Here is a 25210-nt window from a genome sequence, read left to right on the forward strand (position 1 = left end):
TGTGGAATATTCAAAATCAGGTCCCTTGTATTGTAAAGCATGGAGGTACATGATGAGTTCCCTCTCTGTGGGATCTGGTCTTTCCAGCTTACACTCACTGCACAGGTGCAGTAGTCTACAAGAAAGGCCTGAGCCGGCTTTACTTCCTGAGGAGGCTCAGCTCCTTTAATGTCTGCAACAAAATGCTGCAGATGTTCAACCAGTCTGTTGTGGCGAGCACCATCTTCTTTGCTGTGGTGTCCTGGGGGTTGGGCATCAAGGCAAAGGACGCCAACAGACTGAACAAACTGGTCAGGAAGGCAGAGTCTGTTGTTGGCTTGTCACCCTGGAGGAGGTGGTGGAGGACAGGATGCTGCAAAACTGCTGGCTGTCATGGACAATCCCTCTCACCCCCTCCTCAAAACACTGGACAAGCGAAAGAGCAGCTTCAGCAACACACTCATTCAACCTGCTGCTCCATGGAACCATACTGAAAGTCGTTCCTTCCTTCTGCAATAAGACTTTATAACTCATCTACCTCTGTCAGAACCAACATTACTGAAATGCACTAAATCTACCGTCACTTTCTGCACTGTGCACCTGTACAACACTCCACTCCAAATACTGGAACATATACTTCATATCACACGTGATATGTGTATTTACCATTTTGATATTATATTTCAGATTTATACAATATTCTTGTCCTTTAGCACATTGTACTTATTTACACATTCTTATACTCTTAGTATATTATATATTTTATATATATCTTGTATAGTCAAGTATTTATATATAATGCCGGTACAATATATCATATTATATAATATCTTGTGTATATATATAAATATATTTATACATGTTTACATATTATATATTATGTTATGTAGGTATGCACACCCTGCACAGGCTAAATATATGACACATTGTTATGTTATTACTACTACTACTACTACTACTACTACTACTACAACTATTATTATTATATATTATATTATTTTTATTTTATCATATTATTACACAATAACTATTATTACATATTATATACTGTACTATTATTATATCATATCATCAGTATAATTGCCATCATCTTGCCACTGTACCTTACCCACCAACTTATCTTCTTTTTAACTTCTTAAGTGTACTTGTTCTATTCTGTGTTTTTCCTATTGTTGTTTTTATTTATTCTACCTCAGTATTTTATTATTTTGTATTTTATTGTACTTGAATACCGGACTACTGTGACAACCGAGTTTTGTTTGACGGTGTAGTTTTTGTTTTGTTTTTCACCGTAAAAAGTGCCACTATACTCCCCCAGCTGCATCAATGATGTATAAGACCATTGATGTATAAAGAGAACTGAGTAAAGTGTCTATAGGAGCGCTCGAGAGAATTCTGCCAGCCGAGGCTACTTCCAGTTGAGCATTCTGCTAACTTGACTTGGGAATAAAGACGAGACTTTCCAAATGTTACTGAAGCAAAATAATAAAATAATTTCTGATGTTGAAACATGTAATTTTGCAAGGATGACATTCAAACAAATGCATCGTCTTTCACCATTTCACCATTTGGCCACTGTGAGAATTGGCTTCAAAACCTGGTGCTCTTCCTGTGGGCTCGTATGAAACACAAGATATTGCATATCAATAAGACCTGAAAATGCTGACTTGGCTATTTTAGGAGGGGGGCTTAAAGAGAAAGGCATCTTAGACAGAAGGTGACTAAAGGTGCAGCAGCCATGGGCAGTGTGAGAAAAATCTTTTGAGCAGTAAAGCATGTAAACAGGCTCTATTAGAACCCCTCAAATACTATGAGCAGATAAACAGATGAGCATAATATGCCCCCTTTAAAAAGATTGTTTAGCTTCTTCTACATCATCAAAAATGGTTGATTATGGTTCTAGATAATGGCATTAATAGTGTTATCAAATGATATGCTGTAAATTTTAATAAACTGTTCATTTAATTGCATATCATATCAAGTTTGGAAGGCTCTGTAATTAGATTATATTACCACGTGTGAATAATGTAGAAGATTATGTTGCAGATTACAGTTTCAATCAGGTAATCAGTGATCTGTAACATATTACATTTTAAAAAGTAACATCCCCAGCCCTGGCTATAGCTCCCCACCTCCCCTTTACTCTGTCAGGAAATATGCTAATTTCAAGCAATTAAGGCACTCTGTGTCATTCTGTCTCTTCTCCTCAGCATTCGCTGTTGTTTTTCAAGCCCCGCCGTGACTTTTGTCAAGCATCTGTGTGAGCATGTCAAGAGCAAAGATGCTTTAGATGAGGAAATTATTCATAACAATTTCAGTGCTTTGCACGCACAAGTACTTATACGCATTTTGTCTATACCAACACACACTTAGTATGCACATATTCTGTCACGCATTTAATATGAGCTAAAATATAGAATCTGCTGCAGAAAAGGGTCTGGGTTGCATCTGGGTCACATTCAGCCCTCCTCTTTGCTCTGAGAGGCCTGGTTAAATAAGGTTGTCTATGTGGTGGACAAGGTGAAGACTGTCAGATACTCAAATAAGTTATTCATTTTCCATTTTGAAATCTTGAAGTGCACTTCATCATTCTGTTACCAATTTTCTTTGTGAAGCGTGACTGATTTCGTTCAGAACCTTGTTCTAGTTTTTCTGCTAAATTGATCTTCGTGCACCCATCGCTGGTCTCCCCACAATTGTTTTCTCTCGTCATTTTTCACTCATTGCTGAGCTTCATTGACTATGTGGTGCTGATTGTTTTAAGTTTATTTGCAATATGCTTAATTTCTCACATTATTCTCTCATAGCCCTTGTTCATGTTACAATATTAGTCTGCCTGTCATTCATTTTATATTTTCTCCAGTTATGTACTCCATAGGTCTTCAGAGAGCTTTAAGTGCAATGCTCAGAGCCATTTTACAGTTGTTTTCACACCTTAATGACATGTGCTTACTTACTATCATCACATATTAACTATTCAAGGGCTTCACAGTGGTGTAGTGATTAGCACTTTTGACTCACAGCAAGGGTCGCTGGTTCGACTCCAGCCTGCGGCTCTTCTGTGTGGAGTTTGTATGTTCTCCCTGTGTCAGTGTGGGTTCCCTCCAGCTCCTCCGCCTTCCTCTCACAGTCCAACAGACTTGCAGCTTAGGTTTAATTGGTGACTCCAAATTGCCCGTAGGTGTGAATCAGAGCGTGAATGGTGTCTGTCTCTATGTGTCTGTCCTGTGATAGTCTGGAGACCTGTCCAGGGTGAACCCCGCCTATCGCCCAGTGTCAGATGGGATCGGCTCCAGCCCCCCGCAACCCTTGTTTTTCCTGTAAATAAGCCTGTAGGTCAAAGAGAACCCATTCTGACTAAGAGTGCCCTCACCTCAACAGCATTTATGCTGCATAGATGTACACAAGCCGTCCTCCCACTCACTAACCCTTTTCTCCTCTTTGCCGTCTTCTTCTCTTTGTTTTTTCGCCGCACTAACATCCTTGACAGACTTTTCTGTCTCTATCAGATGTTGGTTAAACTTATCTAAGCTCTTCTGTGCCCCACTCAGACCCTCCGACAGTGGAGCCGGTTTACATGGAGATGCGTCAGGGCCTGGGGAGGCCTGTGGTGATGACCTGCAGGGTGCTGCGAGCCCACCCTTCCCGCGTGCTGCGATTCGAGTGGCTTCTATCGAACCGGCTGCTCCACGCCGGAGCCTTCGACGCCCAACGAGACGAGACGGAGTACACCATCCGCAGCCTGAACCGAGACGGCTGGGGGGAGTACACCTGTAACGTCATCAACGAGGCTGGGGCAGGAAAGTGCACCTTCCAGGTTACAGGTAAAGAGGGCTTACATTAAAGATTTTCCTTTTCAGTTTTTTTTTATACTGAATAGGAATTGACTGTTTGCTAAGCCCCTAGTTACTGTTGCTATGCCTGTTAACCTTGCTATTCTCACAACACATGCTGTTTATAATGGGAGCAGATTTGTATGTGACTTTTTATGAAACAATGGGTCCTTGATTCCAGACAAAGGTAGACAAAAGCAGCTTCTCATTTCTAGTCAGCAACTGTTGATTTTACTGGATAATATGACAACTGAAGCTAGCAAGCTGATTAAACTAACATTAGCTCCATGACTGGGTTGAAAAACTGGAAATAGAGTAATAGCATTATTGTTGTACTACAGTGTACGTCTCTTCAAAAGACTTGTGCTGCATTCTAGCATTACCCTGTTTGACTTCTTATCTTACATACCTTGGAAAGCAAGACGGCGCATTATTGTTCATATTTTTAAAAAAGTATTCATTTTTAATGGTACAGGGAAAAAGCTTTTAGGATGAGGACCAGGGCTTGACATTACCACCCGCCACATGCAGGTAGAATTCAGCAGTGGCTTGTTCACACAGTCCTCTTACTAGCCTCTCTGGCGGGTGGCATGTGGAGGTGCCACATTCTTTTAAGAAGTGAGGGGCTAACGAATGTACCGGTATGTGTCTCACACTGTGAATTTAACACAAGACAACTTTACAGATAAGGTCTTCTCTCATTGGATAGCCAACAGCTGTCTGCTCTGAGCGCATTTACTGTCACTCTGCCGTTCAACCCACACACATTACGCTAGCAAGCTAGTTAGCTGGATATGCTAATGACTGCGGCTCACATTGAAGCACACAAACACTGTGAAATCCATTACTTGCACTCTTACTTGGAAGACCCCACCCTCCAAACTCTTTACATTTAGAGTATAACTCCTACTACACAACGTTTTCACAAACGGCGCGTCAGTATACGTCCTGTCCAGAGCTAAGTACACACTCCTCATAAACCTGACAGTGCTTTTCCACATTCTTGTAGCCAGCAAGGCTAGCTGGCTGGCTAACCTCAATATTTTAAGACACAGAGCTAATTATAAAAATGATCAAAAAGTCTAAAATCATGTTATATTAAACATACGGTAAATACTGTATAAACCTAACTATAATGTTACTAGCTTAAGGATAAAAAGTGATTATGAGATCACTGGAGGCTAAGATAGCATTACTGTATATTGGACAGAAAGTAAACTGACGTGTCATACATAAAATGGATATACATCACTCTCAAATGTGCGAGTGGTCCGTTCACACCACTTAAACATGTGAGACTTCAAAGGTTTTACGGACCTGCTGTCGCAAGTTACAGCTGCTAAGCTGTGATTGCAGAGTTTCTGTTTGATTATTTGAAGTTACATATCATACACATGCCATATTGCAACACCTCCTTCAGTATGCACTCCAGTTGATAATTAGAGTTTTCACTGTGATCTCTTTGGACAGCTGAAATTGGCTCCTCAAACAGTCACTGTCACACTGTGTTTTAGCGGCACGTCTCTGCGTGTGATCGACAATTATTTAAAAGAGGGGTAAAAGGTAAAAAAAAAAACAATCTTCAATCTGAATGGGATACGTCCATCATGTCGCTTCTTTCTCTGTCCCACCTAGTATACATGCTGTTTCAGATAATACACACTTTTTTAAAGATTGCCTTTTATTCTTCATCAAGAGTTGGAAGTGTCCATCTCCTTGTTGGTTGTTATGACAGGACCAAATGAGTTTGGCCGTGTGGAGTGACCGCAGGAACTCTGGCCAAGGTTTCAATCTCCCAGACCTCCCATTAGAGACCGAAGCTGCAGGGTCACAGGAGGAGTATTTGTCACTTTGATCCTCTGCCACTTAGGTTGCTCTCCTCTTGGATACTGTCTATTTCTCTACTCCACTCGTACCTTTTCTGCTCTCGATTTTTCAGTTTCCTCTCTTGCTGTTTCTTTCTCTGTTTGTCCATGTTAGCGTTCCCTCATTCTTCATCTTTCTCATTTTAAACGTCCCTCTATCGTCCTTTCTCCAGCTAGCCTGGAGAGAAAGACAGGCACCCCCCCTGCGCGTGTCATAAATCAGTCCTCCCTGGTGAAACAGGTAGAGACACAGAGAGAGACAGAAGCAGATAGTCCCCTCCAGCCATTTGTTTTTCTCAACTGGGCTGGGGTTTCGCCTGCTATTGCTCATGTTCCCTCCCTCCCTCTTCCTACCTCCAGTCCCCTTTCATCCTCCATCCCTCTCTCTCCCACCATCGCTCCATTCCTCCCGCCCAATGCTCCAGATTCCCACCATCTGGACTCAGTGGTTGCCAAAGGTATGGAGGCTCTTTTAGTAACCCCCTGAGTGCAGGAGCATGGTGCAGAAAATCCACTTTTGTTCCTCCCATCATCCATGAAATCTGGCATGCCCCTTTCCCTTAACTCCAGTTTTTTATTCTTTAAGATTTAAAAAATGTATCCCAAATCTCAATAGCCACAATATGATACCAACACTGTCCTGTAGTGTGGCTGAAATAAATAATCTACTGGAGAGAGAGTGGATATCAGCTCCTCTCTATGACTTGTAAGCCCACTTCAAGATGAAGCTCATTAAATATTTGTTATGGCTCATGCAGTTCAGTAGTATCTCGGGTTGCTCACTTTACAGAATGAAGACAGGTAGACACCTCAGAGGATATTCCCTCGCCGCTCTCTGCCCGACTTCCTCTTGCACTTGATGTGTAATAAACACATCAGTCAGGAGTTTTGGCCTCAGGCCACAGTGGCTCCATTCCATACACCGATCCAGTCAACATATTCTGCAAAACATATATGCTACCATGCCGACAGACGCATACAAACTCACCAAAGTCAGGCATTAGGCCATTCTTTGGCTTATATAAACGTTTCGCCTCAAAAAGTGCATTGTGCCAGGGGAGAGTGTGTGTGCATGTGCATGGATGCCCATGTGCCAAGCCATTGGGACATCTGTGGAAACAGTGAGTCGGCTGTAATAGCCAAGTTGGCCATTAAATTGTGCCAGGGGAGAGACCCCTCAGAGGGATGTAATGTGTACCACTGAGCTTTGGCTCAGGCACTCTGCCATGGGAACCCTGACTTTTTAGCAAATGCCTAAATCATTCTCTTCTGAAGAGATAGAGTTGGAAGGTAAAGAAATGAAATATATCCCTGTTTTTGAGACTCCATGCTGCTTTTCTTCTCTGACTTCATTCCGGTTTGATGCAGTCGATGATTTATGCACGACTCTGCATTTACTGTACATCCTGTCCTCAGGCTGCAAATGTGTACTGATGAAGCACTGATGGGGTGGAATACAGGTCACAGAATACACAGACATTGGATTCAACGGCAGAATGAGTAGGATAATTCTAAAAATCAAGATATATAGACTCAAAAATATAATCCTTCCCAATCATGACTAATGACAAAACCCAGGCAGAAAGTCATCAGTTATTGTTGGTCATGCTTATTTTGATAAAAATGACTGAATTCTCACCTGAGAAAATATTAAAAACATTGTTAATTGACATCTAATCTATATCAACCTGTCCTCTCCTCTCTGCTCTGTGTAAAAAGCCTGCGCTTTAGTCCAGTGGTCACTGAATTTTTGTCAAATGATTGTTGACCTCAGCTGAATCATTCATGGCTTCCCAGTTGTGCTGAAGTGCACAGAATTTTTTTACAGGTTCTGTTCAGTGCAAGCTGTTTGTTTTTGGCCATATTTAAAATGATTGATTTAATGATTGTTTTAAGCTTCAGTTTTGTTACATTTGATGACAGTCGGAAATGTGAAAATCTGCCGATAATTTCTGTTTTCACTATTTCTGTTGACATGCCTTTCAATCCTGCCAGTGCTTAAAGCATTGCATTTGTCTAATTTGTGCAGAACTAAAATTCTGCAGAGCTAGTCCACACATTTCCCACCCTCATTGTCTTTATTCACCAGTCTCCCAAACAATGCCTACTGCAGTTTTGCTGGAAATCAGAAATTCACAAAGAAAGGGCAAACAATGTTTCTTATTTCTCCCACGTTTAATTCCTCTTTTTGGCAGTCTGTCATGAATTAGGAGAGAAGAACAAGTGAATTCTCAGGGACAATGTTCACATATTCATTGTCGGCATTTTGAGAGTTTGCTAATGAAATGAATTCAGATTCCACACAATGGTCTGCTTGTACGGTCCCAGTTTCCATTTTTTTATTGTAGTCATTGTTCCTAATGATGCAGAAATCACTTTGTGGAACATGGTGCCCAAAGTTGTCTGCAATGAGATATCTAGCATACGTTTTAGGAGGGGAATGCAAATGTTGTTGTGTGAAACACACACACACACACACACACACGTCCATGCAGCACCTCAATTCTGATACTTCTGTAAGTGCACTTCCATGTGGTATACTGTGTTTATGTGCTTACTTGTGTAGTGCAGAGATTTACAGAGGGAAGTGTTGTGCATATGCAAATTGCATATGGCCATTATTCACTTAACAAAAGCTCTGGAGATCAGCCGATGATAGTTAGCCACTGACATCACACCAAATCAGCAGTTATTCAAATCACACTGATAAATTAACCCAATAATTGCTTATATCTGACTACAGTATAGTGGTACACATTCATCATCCTTAACTGCTTATCTAAACTCGGGTCACGGGGACTGGAGCCGCTTCCTCCCACAGTCCAAAAACATGCGGCTTAGGTTTAATTGGTGACTCTAAATTACCCGTAGGTGTGAATGAGAGTGTGAATGGTTGTTTGTCTGTGTGTGTGGGCCCTGTGATAGTCTGGAGACCTGTCCAGGGTGAACCCCGCCGCTCACCCAATGTCAGCTGGGATCAGCTCCAGCCTCTGGCGTCACCAGTTCGGATAAGCTGTTAAGGTTAATGGATGGATGGTATTTTAGTGTCTGAACACTAAATAAGACATTTTAATAGACCAAAATGTCAGTCGCCCTAAAGCATACTCTGCTTTATCATCTATTTTACGATAAATGGGACTATAATTTACAAAATGAACATCTTGCTGTATTGAAAAAGACTTGAAACTAGTATTTGAGACCATAAACTTATTAGGAAAATGTTTACTGAGGTAAAAAAAAAAAAAAAAAAAATCAAGTGAGAAGTAGGGGCTTTTTCTCATAGACTTCTATACAATCTGCCTTCTTTTGGCAACCAGTGCAGCCGCCCCCTGCTGTCCATTATAAAGAATGTAGATTTAAGTAACTTTGCATTGGCTTCACTTTTCAGGCTCAGAGATTGCAGCTTGTTCCAACACTCAACATTTTGACCATGATGCGTGCACCATCCTGGTACCCCAATTGTAATGCATTTAGTCTCCACACTTGAGAACACACTTATGCACAAAAAAGCAACTGAAGTACACAAACTCAGACACAGCACCACTCTCATCTCATTTCTATTATGCATTCAGTCTATTTTGATATATTGCTATTTGATCCATCATCTGTTTTGAGAAATGTTTTTGTCATCTTGATTTATTTGTTGGATGTTTGTTTGGCTCTTTGAGGTATGTTTTAAATGGGCCTTTTGGCATTTTTTTGAGCTTCAGTAGTACTAGTGATGTTTTTACTGTGTGTTATTTTGGTCTTTATCATTTTTCATAGCTTCAAGTAAAAGAAAGACACTGAATTGATTTTACCTTCAAACCTGCACATTTTTCTATCTAAGGGATTAATAAACCATATCAGAGTTGGTTTCCAGTGGACATTTGTGAGTTGCAGACATGGTTTTTAGTAACTCGGCTATCTGCCCTTACAGTCTGTGCTATTTTCACCTGAGATGAACCTCACCGCTGCAGTAAATGTTGGATGATGCTGAGCTCAAAGAGACATTGATGGATCCTGTAGGTAGTAATGACTGACGTTACATGGTCAGAGAAAAAGGGCAGCATATGAATAATAACTGTGATCAGGCTCAATGTCCATCAGGCTTGAAGGACAGACCCAATATATGTATCTGTTTTTCAGTCTTTTTTTATTTTCTGACCTATTTCCTGTGGTTCTGCTTCTTTTATATCAATACAATATCACAGGATGAGTCACCCCAGAGCAGCCTCTCATTTATACTGACCAAGATGGATACAATCAGAAGTCACAGTGGGTCAAGACAAACAAAATTTAATCCCAGTTCATATGATCAACGATTAGAAATCTTTCTGGCTTTTTTCTTTTTTGTTCAAGTGGATTAGGCGAGGAGGGAGGAAGTTGAGGAAGAATGAGCTGAATAGTCGGGGTGGAAGTGACTCATTACAAGTTCAATGCCTTTTCTCTTAATAAAAAAAAAGCCACAGAGAGATTTCAATCTCTATCCCAGAAGGACACAACCAGGCAATTACCACTGACTCTCTTAATGTCTCGAATGTCTTTTCCCTATAGTGGGTTAGCTATTCAAGCGGCGGTGTTGGGTTTGTCTCGGCCAGCTGTGCATCCATATGTAAGCGTCATTTCTGCCACAAAACCCTATATCACACATCGGCCCAGCACCACATAGCAGCGATTAGCATATGGCGGTGTTTTCCTCAAGAAGAAAGCATGTTCATAAACCCTTAAAAAATAAAAAGGAAGTCTGCAAACAAGGTCAACTTCTTGCCTGAAGGTTTTTTTTACTGAGCTGTTATGAATCATTGCATTGGTTCTGCTGTTATAAACAGGATTTTTTGAAAATCAATTAAACCTTCTGTACTTTATGTTTCATGTCTCCTACCCAGGGTTATCTGTTTCAAGCACTGTAAGTGGGTTAGGTATTATGCTTCACCACACATAATGTATTACTAGGAGTGAGGTATTATATCTGTATAAGTAAGAGACAACAACTTACTTGGTTTCAATGTCTCTGCTTCTATGCTCTCAAAAATGTACCGTCAGAAGATTTCTGTCTATAATAATAATTGTTAAGAAATGCTAAATGATTAGTTAATTAAACTTAATAGGTATTTTATTGTTAACCACAAAAGCTGAGTGCAGCAATGCTTGCACTTGTTTTTTTTAAATGCCATTATCTCTCACGAGTTAATTATGTCCTTCGCTCAGAGAACGAGTTTTCTCATCCCAAGATAACCAGATAATTAACCAGGTCACAAGAAAATAAAAGCTTATTTCCTTAAATTTCAATTTGATTACAATTTCAGTTTTGTAGTCAATAAAAATAATATAGATAGCTGTAAAGTGTTGGTTTGTGAACTTTCAATAAATATTATTTGGATGGTTAATATATAAGTTTCAACTAATGGTTAGATTCCTTAATTAATTACTGATCAATTGTATATAAAGCATCAAGTAACAGAGTCAAAACTATACTCTCTATTTAAACATATTTATTAACTATTTGACAAGATATGATTATCATCTGTTGAAACTTTATAATAGCCATCCAAATAATGTTTAGGACAGTTAACAAACCAATCTCATACAAATCATATAAATATCTGGCCCAGCTATCTTTGTAATTGAAAAATAGATGATTTCTTAATGGTTTAAAATTAATTTTAACAATATATGTGTGAAACAACAAACAGATGATGACATAAATGGTAATTTCGTTGTTTGACTGTATATAATTAGAAATACAGTTTAATCAAGTTTCTGTTTATTACTGGTTATTATAAAGTGTCACCAAAAAAACAACCAGAGAGTTGATGTAATAGATTAGAACACAGCTTCAGCTGTGTGTGTGTGTGTGTGTGTGTGTGTGTGCAGTCCTTTCAGACATGTGTTTCTGAAGCAGAGCCTGCGTGGGAGTCTTTAAAGACATATTATGGAAACATACGATGATATAAGTCAGGTTAATTAACCTTTGGCGCCCTTTGCTCTGCTGCAAAGCACAGCCTGTTCATTTCTTTATCATCCGTATTATACAGTGTTAACTGCACGAACAATGCCCACAGTATCTGCCAGGCTCCCTTATGTAACGTTCACTGTACAGTGTGCTGTAAACACAGCTGCCTCCATACAGCCAAACACTGCCAAGTGAAGTGCAGACAACAATTATCCTTGTTTTTCTTTGTTGGAAAATATGTTTTTCTCATTGCATTTCAGCCAGACAAAGAGGCAGTTTGTTTTATAGCGTCTTCAGTTACAAAAAGATTAAGAATGTGATACCTTCAACATCATAACCTTCTTATCACAACATAAAAATACAAATCATTTAAAAAAATAAATTACAGCAGTCTTACTTTCTCTCTGAATGATTATATCAGGCTGATTAATGAGTGTTCCACTCCCTCAGATTAGAATATTGTATTTTAAATAGCTTTATCCATGTAAAGGCCAAGTAATCTGCAGCAGGCAGTCCAGAGCATCATTAACCTGAATTATTTTCTAAAATGCAGATGCCCTGTTTGTTAATTTTGACTTATTATCATGGACCATTATGAGAATTGATCAAACCAGTCAGAGGCCGAATCAAACTAATAATCTTGTTTTTTTTCCTTTTACAAAAGCACCTCGCTGCTTTTGATTTGTTTCTACTTGGATGATTACATCTGAAGCGCAGTTTCTACAGCTTAAATTGGGTTCAATGCAATCAAAGGAGTTGTGAAATCTGCCAGTCTGTTAGGGATTATGTTTCCTTCTGTCTGCTTAACTATTCAGCAGTGTTTGCCCCATATTATTTTCTTTATCGTGGTATAGATTCCATCTTAAGACAATGCACACTTTTAGCCTTTCACAGCAGTTCCAGCTAATACTGCATGATTATACAGCTGAGTGAACACTCAGTCGGATTCTGCTAGCACTGATTGTCTTCTAATGGCATATGAATTCTGCTTTAAGATATAGGGCAGGCATTATTTTATATTTGTCTCATTGTCAGCTTATTCTGTCCCATTGAAGACACAGATCACTATACTTTAAATATATTTCAAGTCCTAATTTCCTATGGTAATTTCCTAAAACAGCTGCACTGCAGTTTTATTTTTGATGCTACACAAACGGGTACATTGTGCATTCATAGGGAAATATATTTAACTGTGGATGAATACACGTTTGGTGCATTAGTGAGCTTTTTATGGCAGCAGGGTGCTGTATGTTGGATTTACTACAGTGCTCATTTTCATTGTAATAAACATTGTATCAGGCATTGGCTACACAGCCAAAGTCTGAGAGTGGGTTCAATGTTGTACAGCAGGGATGGGCAACTGGAGGCCCGGGGGCCGCATACGGCCCGCACCCTCACTTGAAGTGGCCCTCAATACAACTGCATGCATTTGAGCATGAAATCTTAAAAGTGCAGTGTAAAAATGCACAAAATTACTTCTTGCAAAAATGTCTTGCTGTTCTTAAACTGAAAAAAAAAATCACAGTAAGTGATTATTTTTTTATTTGCTTCAAACCTTTTGTATTCCTATTTATACTGTTATACATGCATTTGAAATATGTTACGTTACTGCACTGTAAACATATTTAAAATTGCAGTTTCATCATATCAGGTTAAGTGCACGGTCCTATATGTGGCCCTGTGGTAGTGTTGATGAAAAATTGTGGCCCCTCCAGCATTTAAGTTGCCCATCCCTGTTGTACAGGGTACAATCTTGAACCTCCTTTCATCAAAGTCTATGGTGATAAGTAGTAATTGCAGGTGTATTTTTTGATCTCAAAGTGTTCTTGCGACATATAACAATGTATTACAATAAATTGCAGAAAGTGTCGTCTATGTGGAGTTTTTAAAAGTGTAACAAGACTTGAGGTTTGCCATTGCCCTCACTCTCTGTGTCTTGAACAAGCATGACCATAAATGACACCAAACGTGGTACAGATCTTTAGTACAGTTCCTTTCTTTTCCTTTTCATTAATGCGTTTTGGTTTCACAGAAACTTGAATATGTTTTTTGAATATACGTCTTTTATAACAAGACAGTGAATGCAATGAATAAATAGGTCTAACAAAAGAGAAAAAAATCTTAAAGACAATATTTTTTCCAGTATTATTACTGTTGAATATTCAGATAGAAATGAAAAATAATGTATAATATAACAGATTATCAATTATTACGACAATAAGATATGATTCCTCCATTTTCCCAACTTCAGTTCAGAGTTCACCAAATCTGAACTAAACATGAAAAATATGTTTGGGATTTATTTCTCCCCCACAAGCAAATCCACTTATTGCAGTGACTCCACTGAAATTAATTGATTTCCCTTCAAAATGTCACATTTTAAATGCTGATTTGAAAAGGCCTATCCTTGTTTCTCCTCATTTGAATAATGCCTCTGGAAAACATCTTTTTTTATTATTTTTTTTATACAATATTCAGTTCCAACTGAAGATTAAGTGCCACCAGCGAGTGTATTACTGTAACCAGGAAACTGAAACAAGACGGATAACTCTTTGAACTTCTGACCTTTACAAACTCCCAAGTCGCAGTTTATTTCCTCCCCTGGGCGTCATAGAAAGACTCAAATCAGAGGAAACTAAATGGTTCAAGGATCCGTTCACACTAAGCAGGCCGCAGGGACAGACCCAGGAGACCTCTAAAAGTGTTTAGGAAAATAATGACGTTTTTATTCATCAATGACATAAACTAACTTGACAGCTTTATGCAGTTGCCTGACATACATCAACTACTTGCTGCATCTCCACGCGGGAACATCAAATCCCAGTCCTGCTTTTGTTTGAGCTAACAATGGCCACTCCACTGTGTTCTCCATGGCGATTAAAAATCATCTGCAGTGGGTATTGTTATCCTTCACTAAACAAGCCCAAATAACAGAGGGGCAGACACAACAACATGTCATTGAGGTGAATTACTATTCTTTGCCTGGAAGGTCATCCTGTAAGCTTGTTCCTAGATCTTGATTAAAATACAATGTTCTGCCAGCTCCTACTTCAGCTGTCAAGAATCAGCTCGCAGGCTGTGACTGGAAAGCTGAAAATCTTAAAAGATGTATTCAGTCCATGCCACGATCGCTGTCGAAAAAATAAATCCTCAAAGATTCCAACAAAGCAAACCGTGTTATTGAAAGAAAAGCTTTGTGAGGATCTCTGTGGTAGTCTGGATCCATCTTTATGAAATGATTTTTACTGAGGAGGTAATTTTAGTGTGAAGCATTCAGGTAGAGCCTGCCATTGCATGGGAAAGAAACCTCAGGATGTAGTTACATTCATGAGACACAATACAATCTGCTGCACGCTGTGATTCAATGTCATAAAAGCGCTCCATGTCACGTAACATAAGATAAAACTTTAATGATCCTTCAGGGAAAATTGGGTCATAGCAGCAACAAGGAATATCATATAGAATGGGTAAAAATAGACCAAACAGAACACAGTAAAGATAAGAGATACTGTACATCTTTGTCATGGTAATTCACTGTTCTTTTTGGCTTTAAAGAAGCGTTGCTATGTTAACAAATGAAACATTTACAAGTTTACATTCACACTAAAAGAGAGCCTGCATAGTGTGCAAAATAAACTGCAGGAGGGCACAGCTTGCCTGCAGTGCATACCAATGCAAGCAAAGAGAGATAATATAAGAGAGATCTTATAATACCAATAATAAAAATTATAACTTAGCAATTTAGAATTCTTATCTATTTCACTAAATAATCTTTTATTACATTTTTATCACATCTTTCAAAATAAAAACAATACGTTTTGCCATGTGTCCATTTGCTCATCAATGCAGAATATGGAAGTGCCTTGAACCTGCATTATTTCTAATGGCCAGCAGGAGGCGACTCCACTGGTTGCAAAGAGAAGTCTATTTGTATGGAAGTCAATAGGAATATCACCCTACTTCTCATTTGATTTATTACCTTAGTAAACATTCTCATCACGAGTTAATGTTCTCTATCACTAGTTTCTATTCTTCTTTAACACAGCATGATGTTCATTTTTTATTTAGAGTAAAAACAATGATAAGGCAGTGCATGCTTAAGGTTGAGGCTACCTTGTGATGGACAGCTCGCTACCACAACAAAGCGCACTTCGTGTTTTCATCTTAGAACTTTGATCCTTTCACAGTGTGTTTTCAGTTCATCAGTGTGCATTGTAACACTTGTCGATTAAAAATGTCTTGTTCTGCATTCGACTGGACTTTAAAGGACACGTTAAGGAGTCGGATGTTAATATTGAATAACGATTGTCCCTTGCAAACCAAGCCAGCTAGCTAGCATTAGCATTAGCTGATGACTTGGTGACTGTGCCCACTATTTTTATACGATCCATGGTTTTAACAGCAAATGTAGTTTATTACTATTGGTCCAAGAATACTGGGGTCACAAAATGAATATACAGAATATTTGTCTTTGTCAGGATATAATTTATCAAATATGACAAAAATGTATTTATGTAATAGTAGACATTATATTTTTCATCATAAAGCATCATTGTCCTCTCTCTCCAGGCAAGGCCTACCCTCCAGAGTTCTACTATGATACCTACAGCCCTCTGTGGCAGAACAGACCCAGAGTCTACGGCTTCAAGCTCCAGTGGACCCAGATGAACCCCAACGCTGTGGACCGCATTGTCGCCTACAGACTTGGCATCAGACAGGTATGATGACTTAATTTATCTCTATCTCGGCATTCACCCTCCTCTCTTTTTCTCTGTTTAACCTATGTGTTCATTTCTCAAATGCATATTGCAGTGAAAAGTGTCATCCAATCTCACAGAACTCTGCTCTCAGTGAGCTTTTGTTACAGCCAGAATATGAGTTTTTAAAGCCAGAAATGTTGGCTCATGATACAATAATTGCTGAGTCATTGTTATCGGTCAGCCTCTTTTCAACCCTCAGATAAATTAGATTAATTTTGTGCCACGGGGCACTAAAAACCTTTCTTATTGCCAATTTAAGCATGTGATACAAATGTGCACAGCCTGCTTGTTGTATTCCATTTGACAGCGCCAAATCTTAACGCGTCGATTCATTGACTGTCTTATTCTGTGTTTTTTTGAGGATGTGAATGAGCCTCTGTGGGCCGGGCAGATTGACTAAGAACCTGTCAGGGGCGAACATTTGAACGAGTTCTGAGGTTTCCGCGAATTGCTTCTGTTTTTGCTCTCCATCAGAAGCTCAGTCAGAGGAGTGGAAGGGAACCCCGCAGAGAGAAAGAGCAAGCACAGCTCCTGTTTTCCCTGCTTCTCAAGTAAACTCCACAGATGACAGGCTGCTAGCATTGATGGATGGCATGGTTACATTTTCCTCTCTTTGGCAATCAATGTGTACCTTCCTGTCTTTCTCTCCCCCCCATGGCAGTGTGGAGCACTTTTTGTCTTTATAGTTTTTTTTTATTTACAGCAGCAGGTGTGGCATCACCTTCAGCATACATAAAGTTTGAAACAGCTCCATTAACACCACAGATTTTCAGGTTCACATAACTTTTGCATTGCCGCACTGAGCTGCCATTTAGGAGCGTGTTAAAAAAAAAACGCATACATCAAAGAAATGTAGCACATGCTGCATTCTTAAATCCATCTCAGTTCTGCTCAGAATTAGCGAGCATAGCCTGACAGTTGTGTTCGCAATGAATAATATAATTTCATGTTTGTTTCACACTACACCCTCAAGGAATTGAAGCTTGAAAACACATTCTAAACCAGTTATGTTTGTGTAGCGCAATGATTTTCCTGTCAACCATCTCAGTTGGTCTGTTTGGTAATAAATGATGTTGTGCTTTGCGGGGCCCATGTTTGCAGTTGCCAGGCGTTTTCTGAAAACTATATATATACATACATAGATATACATTTGTTTTTTTAGCCAGTCCTGCACACATTTGGGTTTTTTTTTTAAGATTTTATAATGTCTGCATCTGGGCTAGAACAGATAACATTTCAACCTTTCCAGCATTTGTTTATTAGAAAGAGAGCATCACACCCCCAGTCTATGTTAGCAGACAATCGGTGTTTGGGCAAATTAATTTCTTTCCACCTTCTTGCCTTGAGATCTCAGGAGGGTACATTTTGTGACCATTATTTCCTTCCTCCGAGGCATAACAACCAATCTTCCATTGTCTTAGATGAAAGAGATTCTTTGCCGTGAGGAAGAATTCACAGACTTTTTCGTGGCACTTGCTATACAGTGTACCCTCTGTGATTGATTAAGACTCAGCTTTGAGTATTGATTTAGACTGATAATAGGATTTTTTTTTCCAAATGCCTTTTGGTGAGGAAGAGTTGGAGCCAAAGAGAGGCACAAAAAAAGTCAAGGCAGAGGAAATGAGAGCAAAGTAAGGAGAAATGAGTAGGAGGAGAGGCTCTCTCTGTAAATAAATAAATAGAGCGATACCCCCGGACTGACTGTGAAAGAGTGGTGCAGTAAAGAAGGCTTCGGCACGTGGACTACCCCACTTCAATCTATTTATAGATCCAGCAGCAGCTCCCCTGCCATTCCCTGAGAATTATTATCATTTTCTCTTTTGAATTAATGCTTAGAGCTGGTAGACCTTATGCCTCTGTAATGGATTGCTTTGTGTTATCGTCCAGTGCTCTCGTGAGAGACAGCCTAGCTGAAGGGGAAATGGGAATGAAGCTCTAGCTGAAAGGCATAGCGCGGACGAGAATCACAAAACACAAATCACTGCACCTGTCAAAGATACAATGGTAAAGTGTGACATCTGGCCTTGTTTTGATACTGCAGCCGGCTACTTCCAAGCCTCCTCTGCTGTCCAGATGCCTGACTGCCCATCTCCAACCTCTATAAGAGAACTTTTTCATCCTACACCTTCTCATCTTCCTCCTCCTCCTCCTCCTCTTTCGCCTTCTCCAATTGATCCGTCAAGCCAGGGTGTGCAGGCAGATCAATAGGAGCCATACGTTTTTACATGCTGGCAATCTACAGTAGATGAGCCCTCGTCTAACAATACACCGTCACTGATTATTCCTGAGTTTTTTGTCTCCTGCTATCGCTTTGATCAATCCTGCTGTTTTTTAAAGTTGCCTTAAACCCCTGTGAACTGCTGCCGCAATCAAATGAAATTAAATCAATATGGCACTCTGCCTCTGTGGGGAAAATCTGGAGAATGAAAGGTAATGGGATGTAAACAGAAACCTTAATTGAGCGCAGACGCTGGGATTTGGTGAACATTAATAGGAATCAAAACAAAGGTGCAAAATCCATAACCCAGTAAGCATGTGTATGATACAAAACGTCTGAAAAGTTTAATGTTTTTCACAGTCAACATCTCAAGCTTGATTTGGTTTGCACATTTAAATACAATTCCTTTTTTATATAGAAAAAAGTTAACTGTTTGCTTCCATTTGTTGTTGTTGTTTGGAGTTTCTGTCAGTGTGTGCCAAGATTGGCATTTAAGGCCTCCATCTGCCTGCTTTGGGACACACACACACACACACACACACACACACAGACACACACACACACACAGACACCCACCTGTCCCCTATTAGGCATTTTTACCAATTAAATGTTTTTAAATCAGACACAGACCTCCAAAACCGATATACAGCGACACGCATATACATCTTGATACTTTTATTTATGCTCGCAGCACTACACAACCACCTAAACAAAGCAACAGCAACAAATGTGCTGTGGGAATATGGGAACGATAATGAGGTAAGATACAAACCCCAAGCTATTCTCATTCTCAGAGTAAATTGACAGGCTGCTCCCATCACAACCTGGCATCAAATCCATTTCAAATGAAATGTGTATTTTCTTGCATAAACCTATACAGTTGCTTTCTATTAAACAAAAGTAATAAGGACATTTAATTAATTTTGTAAAGTAACAATGCAAATGTAGACCCACAGGGCTCTTTCATATCAGCCTCATATTCATGTTTTTTTTTTAACATTTATTCTTGACAGAATTGTATATCTTCTCAAAACTTTATTAATCAATCTCTTCCAAACATTTCATAATGAAAATGAAACCACAATTAACACAGGATTGTGTCTGAAAATTATTCCAACTTTATGGGCGACCGTGTAAAAGCAAATCAAAAATCTGCATCTTTATTTCATATAAACTGATAAGTAACTGACACTTCAACTCACAGGAAAAAAAGGTTATACAGTTATATTTGGATAAAGCATGCTCTTTAAGGGAGAATCTGCTCTGAGATTATATAGAAGAACATAAATCTGAATTAAATCAACAATGTAACTCATAAGGAAGGAGATTGGGTGGTGGAGGTAGCATATCAGCACACTGAAAGTGAAAAGTACAAGGTTATAATGGCCACATTATACACATACATATATAATTGGATGTTTCTAGTCAGCTGGTAGCCAAGCAGCTAATGAATGAGCCGGTGATTGTGGAACATGACTGATGCAGCTGATACCAATCAGCTAATGCAAGCGCAACTTCAGTGCTCTGCCTGATCTAACGCTGCCTCTATAAGTGGGACTTAACTAGATTTTCGGATGTTGAAAGGGTTCACATTTAGAAAGCATTAGAATTTGGTAATATGTGAGATTGGAGAGCTTTTTGGCTTCAGATCAAAAAGTCAAAAGAAATGTAAAGCAAATAGACAGCAATACAAATGCAATGAAATGCACGTGGGTGAGATTTAATGTGTTTTGTGGCTGATTTTCAAAAGAGCAGTAACCTCGGTCAGGAAGGATGCTGTTATGGCGTGACACCCAAAGGTCCAACAGTGTTTGATTAAAAGGTCTCATAATGTGCAGGTCTAGGGGCTGTAAAAATATTGTGAAAGTATCAAAATCCTCAATCCACAGAGAAATGCAGACAGCCTGTAATAGAAACTGTCCCCATAAACGAGCTGTTAATACTTCCATTGGGTTGTCACAGCTAAACTATATATGTGTAAGTAGTAGGGCTGCACCATTATGGCCAAAATGATTTACCAAAAACACATTTTTATTGTCATATAATTGTTTTCACATCCATATTGTGCTACATTCCTGCTAACGTGCATCAAACTTACATTGGTCTAATTCACCCAAAATCAGTGCATCTTCTTAAATAATAAATACAAATAAATAAAACAATAATACAGCACTCTTTGCATATGACCTGTTCTTTCTTTTGTGTGGCTTGCCTTGAACCCGAAATGCTTCCACACAATGGATGACCATCCGATTATCAGGACCACCCCCTCAGCCTCTGCTGTGTTTTAACGCGCGTCTCACGGATCAAATAGGATTCCATTCTAATCAATGTGTCAATTCCCACTTGAACTGTGTCTCACTGAGACCCCCACGTTTTTCACGTCTTTTTTTGTTGTGTTTAGTGAAGCTTGTTTTGCATATTCAGCTTTTTAAATCACACAAATATCCCGCTATATATGTGTTTTGAACCTGAAATCTATGTCCATTGATGAACTCTGCAACAGTGGGTGGAAAAACTAAAATCACTCAGTGTATGCATTGTTGATTTCCCTCCGTGAAGCCGAGATCAAAACTATTAAGTAAATCAACAATTTCTGCTGTCAGTTGGCCTGCTGAAGGCAGCTCAGCCAGCGATTGTCCTGTCAGCTGCTGCAGACAGACAGCAGGAGCGTGGAGCTCACAGACAGACTGGGAACATTAATTGATCAATGAACATACTGTGAATAAGTTCCAATCAAACAGTACTTCATTATGATAATTCCCAGGCTGCAATGAAGATGCAGAAACACAGAAGCCCCTTTCATAGTGCCGTTTCATGCCGAGACCGTTATGGCTCTGTAGCGTCTTGCCTCCACTATGAATGCACCCGAAGCGGGATGCTGGGATCAAGTGATCCCACCAATTTTCCACCTCCAGAGGTAGTCACAGAGGCGTAAAATTGGTGGGACTGTTGGAAGCGGGACCACTATGAAAGGGACATCAAGTTGATATTTGACGTTGTGCGTGACGTCTAACACACACCTTCCACTTGGTCCGACAGTAATCGAATCAGCAGATGCACAACAACTGTGGTAGCCATCGCTAACTGTGCACAGCGTCCACCGCTTATTGTAAACAAACCAGTATGCTAACTGTACATGTAGTGCCCGCCGCTGATCAGTAACAAACCGGCTTGGCTAACTGTGCACAGAGTGTACAGTGCTTGTTGTAAACAAACGGAGGTCGCTAAGTGAAGTGAGCCCTAATACCAGTATGAACTGGAAAATCAGCATATGCCCCTTTAATAAACTGTATTAATATATTTTTTTAATGACGATATGGTTGTTGCATTCATAGAATGCTGCAGCCATTTTATGCTCCTATGCCTACCTACCTTTCCTTTGTATCCGCACCTTCAGGGAACACACAAACTTTTCAGCTTGGTAAAATGGTCAAAGAAAGAATAACAACTGAATAAAAAATGTTTGGCCTTACTGCTTGCTAAAAAGACATTATTTAGGAAAGGTTCTGCACACTGGTTTCTATGTGCAAAACTGTTTCTAGGCACAGATTGATAGATGAGGAATAGTTGTTTTTAATGCCTATCACATACGTTTACACATATGGCTTTGCACCACTGCTAACCTATAATGCATGATGTAGTTTTTCATGTGTAAAAAACTAAATATATATACATCTTCCCACTGTCTATCACTGCAGACACAGAAAAGTAGCCCCTGACTGTACCCAGACTGCTAAATATGAACAAAACAGCATGATGTGTCATTTTTAATTAATGTGTTCCTCAGTTTGGTAACAGCAGACTTCTTTGTCCGCATTTGTATCGAAAGGTTGTTCTAGCTCTTAGATTTCAGTATCAAAAGTGCTTGAAATGATACAACCCCTATTCAGAGTGTTGAAACACACACAGATGTACAGGCCAACACTGTGTAATTCATTGCAAGTAGCTGCCATGCCTTTTGTACTAAAATTTCCAAAGGATTGGTAGGGACAAGTGCTCCATCTGCAATTACCAATGGCAGACAAAACACTCTATTTACCTGCAAACTAATGGTGGTGAAAACTTGCACCCCATAATTGTGGATCATCCAGGCTATAAGTAATTACTTAATTGGTATTGTTCTCACACACACACACACACACAGACTGCTCCTCTGCTATCACACCTTCATTCACTCTATCTCTGTCTCTCTCTGCTAGTAACACACTTCGTCTTTTCCTTTGACTGAGAAGGGCATGTAAAGTCACTAATTGTGATGCAGAAGCTGTAACTTGTCTTTGTGCAGCTCTTCCCCTTAAACTGATTCTCAAGGATAAAATGTACCCTACTTCTCTCCTCTTTGCCCCCAGCAAATGCAGCAACAAACCCTCGTTTTGTTTCTTTGGATGTCTGAGGGGCTGAATTGTATCACAAGACATGAAAAGCACAAGCTAATTTTTTGTGTGATACCTGAGCTTAGTCACCTAGACAGGTTGGCTCTGGGGCTCTGCATTGTGAAAAGATACAAAATTCAGTCAGTTCAAGGTCCTCGTATAAAAACAATGTAGAACATGATTAAAGAGAAACGTTCAAAGATGAGGCAGTTGTGTACAGAAAAGGTGGTTGTCTTTACTGTACTGGCAAATGCCTGTAAATGCAGACTGAGGCATATCTGTAATGGAAAAATGAATCGGGATTATTCTCTCTGCAAATATAAGAATATTTCTGCTGCCTGTTAATAGCATTCTTTGAATTCAGAAGCTGTGAGCTGCTTTGAAAGTAAATGTGGCTAATGAGCAGCTAGCTGTCAACAGCTTACAGAGAAAAAAATGCTTTTGTTGTGTAGCATTTAATGTTGGCGGATCATACAAATGCCTATAGACAAGGTTAATTGGCAGATGAGAGGGAACATTCCACAGTGATGGTGAGGGGAATATATATTTGCTGTGGTCATGTACGCAGTATGTTCCCAGCAGCAAACTCTTAGAAGTAAGCCGTTTGTATTCTGATACATAATTTATAGTCTCATATTTTGTATGTAGTTTAATTTATAGAAATATATTGATTATATCCCCTTTAAAATGTATTTTTTTTTATCTGCAAAGAACCACTGCCAACACAGGAGCTAAAGTAGCAGACACCCATGTTGGTATTAAACCTCTGTGAGCTCTAATCTGGTAGGAATGAGTTCCCCTAACTCTACAAAGGTAGTCATTGAGATGCTCATAAATTTTATGTACCTCACTGAGTTGCAGTCGTACAACTTTATCCTTCAAGGGTGACTACCCTAGCTGCTGGAAGTGCTGTTTGCCAACATGTGCCCTTGGGTCCAAACCCAACAATGACGAACTTTTGCTGAGAGATCTGTAATTAACTTTTGGCGATCCCAGACCTTCGAACCATGACCAGAGTGACTAATCAAAGCAACTCAAAACAAGAGAATTAGCCAGCGGCATTAGACTTCCTCCATCAATTAAATTAGCTTTGTAGCCAAAAACCTGCTGTTGTTTAAAAAATAAGAATAAAAAAAACTTTTACATATAGTTCCTAAAATGTTCAGAAATATTCTTTCCCTGGGTTCATGATATCAAGGAAACCTGTACTCCTAATTTCCCATCTCTCCCATCTTTTAGGGGAAATGTCTAGTTGCTGTGTTGTGAATGAAAGCAGTAACATTGCAGGGACAAAAAGGAATAGGGTTTCATCTGTCTAACAAAACACGCTTTCATGCGAGCAAGCAAACCAATCACAAGATTCTCCTGATTATGTATTTTAGTCTGTGTATTTCTGATTCAAGTAGATTGCAAACAACTTTACTTATCTTGCAAACTTGTTGAATATTAAATACAAAAACATTGGCACCAGACAAAACAGCTCCTCCCTCCCTGCCAAGTTTCCAAAAATAATGGTGTCTTATGCCAGTCTTGCCCAATCTTCTTCCTCTATGTTTTATGGCAATTGGCATCCATAAGTGTTGCATAACTGCCATCTGCTGGACTGTCCCTTGACCCATCTATTCCAGCATTTCCATGACATGAAGTGTGAAAAGGCACAACACTGAAATTTTACTGATATAGTGCAAATAGTGAAAATCACCATCAGTGCCCAAAAGGAGATCCCAGTAATCTAGCAGGAACTATGTGTGAAAGAGGCTAAAGAGGGAGTTTGGAAGATTAAAATGGGACAATACTGCTCAAATTTAGATAGATCATTTATTGCTAATTTAATAATTTTCCTCACTTCTGTGTTCTCATCCTTGAAACCAATAAACCATTAACATATTAAAAAAACAGTAGGGGGACCAAAACACTACCCTGTGGCTCTCCACATTTTATTGGTTGACTTACAGGTTATAGGGTAACGTTAAACCTTCGTGTTTTGAAACCTCTGGGTAAAATATGAATCAGAACATTTCAATATGATCCATACAAAGCCATTGCTGACAGCTTCTTAAGTAGAAGACTGGGATTGACTTTGCAAATGCTTTTTGTAAGTCAATTATGTATGGAAATGTCTTTTTTGCGTACAGATAAACAACATAGACCAGAAGTGGATGTAGCTACAGTGATGTCACCCATTGGTTTGTGGAAAACTGTTTTCAAGTCTGGCATTCAAGTCGTGGCCATCTTTGTTTTTTG

At 39.3% G+C, this 25210-nt stretch overlaps 1 protein-coding gene across 1 annotated transcript in view; it reads left to right on the plus strand.

Annotated features, from left to right (window-relative positions):
* The window catches only part of LOC131991671 (MAM domain-containing glycosylphosphatidylinositol anchor protein 2-like), a 220790-nt gene that overhangs the window by 163436 nt on the left and 32144 nt on the right, over window positions 1-25210 (plus strand). Inside the window, exons 10-11 of the mRNA XM_059357161.1 lie at window positions 3531-3803; window positions 16182-16330. Coding sequence (XP_059213144.1) covers window positions 3531-3803; window positions 16182-16330 — 422 coding nt within the window. The remainder of the gene's footprint in view (window positions 1-3530; window positions 3804-16181; window positions 16331-25210) is intronic.

The sequence above is a fragment of the Centropristis striata genome, chromosome 18 (assembly GCF_030273125.1).
Source record: "Centropristis striata isolate RG_2023a ecotype Rhode Island chromosome 18, C.striata_1.0, whole genome shotgun sequence".
Classification (NCBI taxonomy): domain Eukaryota; kingdom Metazoa; phylum Chordata; class Actinopteri; order Perciformes; family Serranidae; genus Centropristis; species Centropristis striata.